The 6,000-nt window shown below is 47.1% G+C and overlaps 1 protein-coding gene and 1 long non-coding RNA gene across 4 annotated transcripts in view; one reads left to right on the forward strand and one right to left on the reverse strand.

Annotated features, from left to right (window-relative positions):
- DOCK2 (dedicator of cytokinesis 2) overlaps window positions 1-4,416 on the reverse strand; it is a 422,335-nt gene extending 417,919 nt beyond the window's left edge. The window contains exon 1 of one of the 2 annotated variants that reach the window (XM_047853312.1): window positions 4,297-4,416. In XM_047853312.1, coding sequence (XP_047709268.1) covers window positions 4,297-4,339 — 43 coding nt within the window. In that variant the 5' untranslated portion in view covers window positions 4,340-4,416. Of the gene's footprint in view, window positions 1-4,292 lie in introns of both variants that reach the window. The other variant, XM_047853320.1, reaches the window with a different exon arrangement.
- An 87-nt stretch (window positions 4,417-4,503) lies between these two features.
- Window positions 4,504-5,513, forward strand: LOC125176682 (uncharacterized). Of its 2 annotated transcripts, none has more exons than XR_007156362.1 (3): window positions 4,504-4,678; window positions 4,819-4,939; window positions 5,456-5,513. It is a non-coding gene; the product is annotated as an uncharacterized LOC125176682 (long non-coding RNA). The 2 variants fall into 2 exon arrangements; XR_007156361.1 differs by having other exon boundaries at window positions 4,819-4,992; window positions 5,456-5,486.
- Window positions 5,514-6,000: the final 487 nt, after the last annotated feature.

A 6,000-nucleotide genomic window follows, 5' to 3' on the forward strand; every position in this document is an offset into this window, starting at 1 on the left:
TTTCTTATGGCTGCCTTAAACAAACTGACATATCATCCCCCAAATCCTTCTTCCCCTTCTTCCTTAGAAATGGCACTCCTAATTTTCAGCGGGGTGCATGGCTGCCTGCATTACAGACTACATTTCCTAGCTTCCCTCCTCAGTCACGTGATTAGGCTTTAGCTAATAGGAAACAAGAGGAAGTGTTAAGTGGGCCCTCAGGTAGGTGTCCTTAAAGAGAAAGGTCATGTCCTTCTGCTTCCCTTCATCCTTCTTTCTGGCTGGAAGGGGGACTTGACAACTAGAGCTTGAGCAACCAGCTCAGTTCAGGAGGCAGCAGCCTCATGCTGAGGAAGCAGCATAGTAGACCATGACCCCCTCTTCATGGACCATTTCTGGGCTTTCTATTTGAGGGAGAAATAAACTTCTAGTTTGGGTAAGCCACTGTTTAGAGGCATTCTATCACCAGTCACACTTATTCTTAACTGATACTGTTATACTCTTTCCTCCTCTCCCTTTTCTGCTCTCCCTTCTCTCCTTCAAGGAGGAAGCTCTCATCACTGAGACTCAGGCAGAGAGGATTAACACAGTAAAGGTGAAAAGGAAATGTTATTATAAGTAGACTCTTGCAGGGTTAACTAATCAGGCAATTAATAGGTAAAAGGTCACTTACTTCTGTTCTTGTATTCCTACATCCAATCCCCGCCCTTCTCACAATTAATTATATTAAATTCTTACGGGTGGCATGCCTGCTCAAAACTTCCATTGTATACAGAACGAAGTCCAAACTTACAAGGTTGGTGTTCAAAGCCCTTCACAATCTGGCTGCAACCTACCTCTCCAAAGTTTTTTGTTTTGTTTTGTTTCCCATTATAAACATCTACTAAAACCAAAGCAGAATATTTATTGTTTGATCCAAATGCCACATACATTCCAACATCTTGCCTTTTTCTATGACATTCCCCTTCCCAGATTCCATCCTAGTGTGGTGCAAAGGGCCTGTAAAGTCAATTGAATTTAAGGCCACGCCCAAGTGCTTCCAAACTATATGAACTCTGGGCCTTGATTTCTTGATGTATAACATGAAGATAATGCCTCACATAAATGTTCTGGAGCCAAAGATATTGCACAAGAATAGGTCTTATAAACCACAAAATATTATACTCTTGGAAGGCATAACTGTCCTGAATCTGGCATTACTCTGTGTTTCTCTTGGCTCCAGAGCCATTAGGTAACCCCCTTGACCTTAGTAGGTAACTTTCATTGAGCCAACCACATTACTAATGCTTTTCCTGCATTACCCCATCCAATCCTCACAACAATCCCCCAAGATTGACATTATTCATCATTACCCCCACTCTATTGATGAGGAAACAGGCCCATATTTGAAATCAGTTCTGACTTCACAGCCACAGCTTCTAACGTTACATATATCTCCTCCAAGGACAGAGTCTGTGCCTTTTCTTACTTCAGAGTCACACTGTTTTGTCCTTGGAAACACCTATCCCGCCTCTGGAACTCTCTGGAATCCTAATGATCACATGTTTCCTTCCTTTCCCAAGGAAGGAAAAATAATCTGACTATAGATCTATATGAAGGGTCAACTGGCTGCCTACCAGACAATAAGATGAGCAAGAAGCCAGTAGTTCTGATGATGAAGGAGCCTCATGTAAAGCCAGCCCTGAGACAAATAGACACCAGCAATCCTTGAGAATTAAGGCAGAAAAAGACTGGCTAATGTTACCAGCACTGACAAGGAAACCAAATAGGAAAGCAAAGCTCAGATTCTCCTTGTGTTTTAGGCCTGGCTGGGACTCTGGAGATATTTCAAGAATCCCCTAATCCTTTATATGTTTCTCTTTTCTTCTTCAAAGCCCCCATACTCATTATCTCAAATGCTCTTCATAAAACACCTTGAAATCAAAAAATATTAATTCCTTAACTTACAATGAGAAAATGAGAGCATAGATCTGTCTGTATATAGTGATGGTGTTGGAACTAGAATACAGACTCCTTACTGTAGGTTTCTGTTCTTTCTGTTCCATGACTCCAGTCCCCCATTTCATCATAACCTAAACTTTGCCTTTTCCTTTCATCTACCCAGGGCCTAAGAAAGAGGGCTGGAGGTTACCTTCCTTAGTCCAGCATTCACTGGCAGAGAAAAGAGATTCTTTTGATGAGCAGGCACCTACCAAGTGCTCTCTGGCTCCCTAGAGGGTCATAGACCTTCTGGCCCCCCAGTGAAATAGAATTTTCACAAGTAGGCATGAAAAATGTCAGCTATACTATCAGATCAAGAAGCCTCTGAGCTTAGGGCCTAACAGAGTTCCCAATCTCTGAGCACATAGGTGGGATTTTCCTCTTCTAGAGAGTGTGGGAACCCCACTCCTGTAACTCTATCCCATCCTGTGATGTCATGTCCTCAACTAAACCTCCATGCAGAGGACAAAGTCTAAGAATAATAATTGATAACATTTAGTGAGGATTGCTTTGTACAATTGTCATTCTAGGGACTTTATGTGGATGAATTCGTTTAATCCTACAATAACCCTGGGAAGCAGGTACTATTATTATCCCCATCACACAGACAAGGAAACTGAGGCCTGGAGAGAGTAAGTAACTTGTCTGAGTCACAGGGTTGGGAAGTGTCAGAAGCTGGAATCCAAGAACAAGCAGTCTAGCACCAGAGCCCATGATCTTCACACCGTAGCACAGGGCCTTCACAGCAGGAATGCACTGCAGCCCTTGGGATGGAGGCTGGGACTCTTCCATATCACTCAATCTCCCCCATTAACTGCCCTGCTTACCCTAGACCACCAATACTGTCTCTTGTCTGCTGCCCAGGCACCTTCGCCCTTCTGTCCACCCAAACTTCCTCTACACTGGCTGCAGCATGAATCTGCTCATGCCTCTTCCCTGCTCAGAAGCCCTCTTTGGTTCCCCACTGCCAAAGTAGAAAGAGTCTCAACTTCTTAGCCTGGCATTTATAGCCTTCCAAAATGTGGCTCCAGCTTACTCTGAGCATAATCATTCCTTCAGGTGAAAGGCAAACCTCTCTTCTTTCCCGGATATCCCCTCCGGGTCTAGCTTTCATCTCCTACACTACATTGGCCTCTCCACCTACAATGGTCTGCCCTATTTAACAGTCCCCATCTTAACTTGAGAAAAATTTCAGCCTAATACCCCCAGCTAGAGGGGCCAAAGTTAGAAGCTTTGAGGTTAAACATGGTCCTTTTGGGGTTTAGCTCAAACTTCCCATTTTACAGATGAAGAAACTGAGCCCCTCAAGGGTATAGATTATTATTTGTTGTCTGGATGGGGACCATTCGTCTTAAAACACTCCATGGTGCCTAGAGCCCATTAAGTGAACAGATAAATGTTGAACTCTCCAGGGCAGTATTTCTCCAACAGTGGCCTTGGGACTACCCTTAGTAATAGCGCCCCGCCCACCCCTGGATCCTCCAACCTCTGACCTATTCAATCCTCATCTCTGAGGGTGGTGTCTGCCATACAGCGGTTTTCAAATTCACACTTGAGTTTGAAAACCACAGTGAGTCTATGGAGGTTGCACCACGGGTGCCACTTAGTAGAATGAGTCCCAGTACCTGAAGCCTCCCTTCCCCCAGCTACCACTTCCGCCCCTGAGCTTGAGGCAGAGGCTTCTGGGAGCTTAGATGGCTGAAGCTGATGAGGCTGGCTTCTTGGATATCCCCAGATAACCTGGCAGAGAAGCCTTTCTCCCCATAGGCTCTCCAGGGCTGAGTGAAGGACTCTGCCCTCCAATACCACCCCACAAGCTAGTATAGCCCTCTGGACCTTCTACCAAATCAGGGGTCATCTGACCCAAAAGGAACAGGCAGGAGAAGCAGACAGATGGGTGTCACTGGGCCAGGCAAGGCCGGGCCAGGGGAGAGAACGGGCGCTCCTTTATGAGGCCCGCTCTCTACATGGGGCAATGGAGTCCACTCATTGAAACACTGGGAGTCTGGCACACAGAACCAGGTTGACAGGCACTGGGCTGGGCTGCTTCTAAGGGATGCACCAGCACTGGGGAGAGGCAGAGGGCTGCGCGCCGGGCGGGAAAGGGCACGGGCTAGGCGAAGCCCACAGGGCGGGGTGCCCTCCTTCCTCTCCCTCTGCCTCCTCTTCCTCACCCAGCTGGCCCCCGCAGCAGGCTGAGGAAGCCACTGTGCCCTCAGACCTTGGGTCAGAGCTCCCGGCCCGCGCCCATGCCGCCGCCTCCCGCAGCATCTTTCTACGTGCGGTTCTCTGACCAACTGACCTTCCCCCAGCTGGGGACCCCGTGCCCGCACCTACCCACGCCGTGCCGCTCCTTGTCAGTTTTGCGCCAGGGGGCCATGGCTGGGCCAGGGGGGCTGCGGGCGCCTCGCGTCGTTCTGTGGGGAAGCAGCCAGGCTAGGCGCTCCGCCGGGCCCCACTTCCTTCCTCTTTTCAAACTCCCTCTCAGGGCCCGCCCTCCTCTCCCCGGGGCGCCCGCTCCTCCTCCCTCCCATTGGGCTGGGGCGCATTAGGAGGCCAGGAGGTCCGCTCCAACCTGCTCTTCGCTAGGCAAGTGGGCAGAAGCCAAGCAGGTACTTGGGGCCCCCCAGGCCACCACCACAAGGGCAGGAAGTTCCTAGACAACTGAGCCTAGTGATTGAACCGAACTCCCTCCCCTGGCTCCGGAGCAGAAGCTTTGGTATGTGATGTGAATTCAAATCCACACTCTTTTGCTTATCAGCACAAGATGGGATATGCCTACTTTATAGGATTGTTGTGTGGATTAGAGGAGATAATGTACACAGCAGATGACACATTATGGTAAATATATACCTACAGAGGAGGTCGTTTGTGGTTTTTATCCTGTTGGTGCCACGGACTCATATGAAAATCTGATAAAAGCCCAGAATACTCTCCTGTGAAAGTACACAAGCTTGGGATTTACCAACAATGCCAGAAGGTAAGGGTGCTCTGAAAGCCAGCAACAGGCCCCCCAGGAAAAGAGTCCTAGAGGTAAGCTAATAAAGACATTTCTTGGAAAAATCTCATTTTTGCTCTGGGAACAGATTCTATCAAGAAACAAAGAAATAAGGGAGCCTGAATGCCTCAGTCCGTTAGGCCTCTGACTTCAGCTCAGGTCATGATCTTGTGGGTCCCTGAGTTCAAGCCCCGCAATGGTCTCTGTGCTGACAGCCTGGAGCCTGCTTCAGATTCTGTGCCTCCGTCGCTCTCTGCCCCTCCCCCACTTGCACTCTGTGTTTCTCTCAAAAATAAACATTTTTTAAAAGTTTTTTTATTAAAAAAAAAGTCGCTTTGACCCACAGTAATAAGACTGAATTAAAGTCTTCCCAAATTTACTTTATTCATAACTCTCACTACTCTTTCTGCCTTAAAAAGTCAATTAGATTAGGCAATAATATCACAGCTGACAGGCAGCTATGGCAAAATATTAATTTCATTTTATTTCCTTTTTCAGGCACCTGGGTGGCTCAGTCGGTCAAGCATCTGACTGCAGCTCAGATCATATTCTCACCGCTTATGAGTTCGAGCCCCACATTAGGCTCTGTGCTGACAGCTCAGATCCTGGAGCCTGCTTCGAGTTGTGTGTGTGTGTCTCTCTCTGCCCCTCCCCTGCTTGTGCTCTCTCTCTCAAAAATAAATAAACATTAAAAATAAAATAAAATAATTTCCCTTTTGGTTTTCTAGCAGCACAGTTTAGGTGGTATGTTTTGTAGTGAGCAGTTGAATCAGTCAGGATTCCACCAGAGAAACAGAACCAGTAGGATAAGTATATAAATATAAAGAAATGTAATGTAATGTAAATATAAAGAAATTGCCTTATGTGAATGTGGGGCTGGTTTGGCACATCTCAAATCCATAGGGCAGGCCATCAGGAAGTGCAGGCTAAAAATTTTCAGGCAGGAGTTGCTGTCCACAGATGAAATTTCTTCTTTTTCAAGGAAAGCTCATTTAAGGCCTCTCAACTGATTGGACCAGGCCTTCTCAGACTATTGAGGATAG

The sequence above is a fragment of the Prionailurus viverrinus genome, chromosome A1 (genome assembly GCF_022837055.1).
Source record: "Prionailurus viverrinus isolate Anna chromosome A1, UM_Priviv_1.0, whole genome shotgun sequence".
Classification (NCBI taxonomy): Eukaryota; Metazoa; Chordata; class Mammalia; order Carnivora; family Felidae; genus Prionailurus; species Prionailurus viverrinus.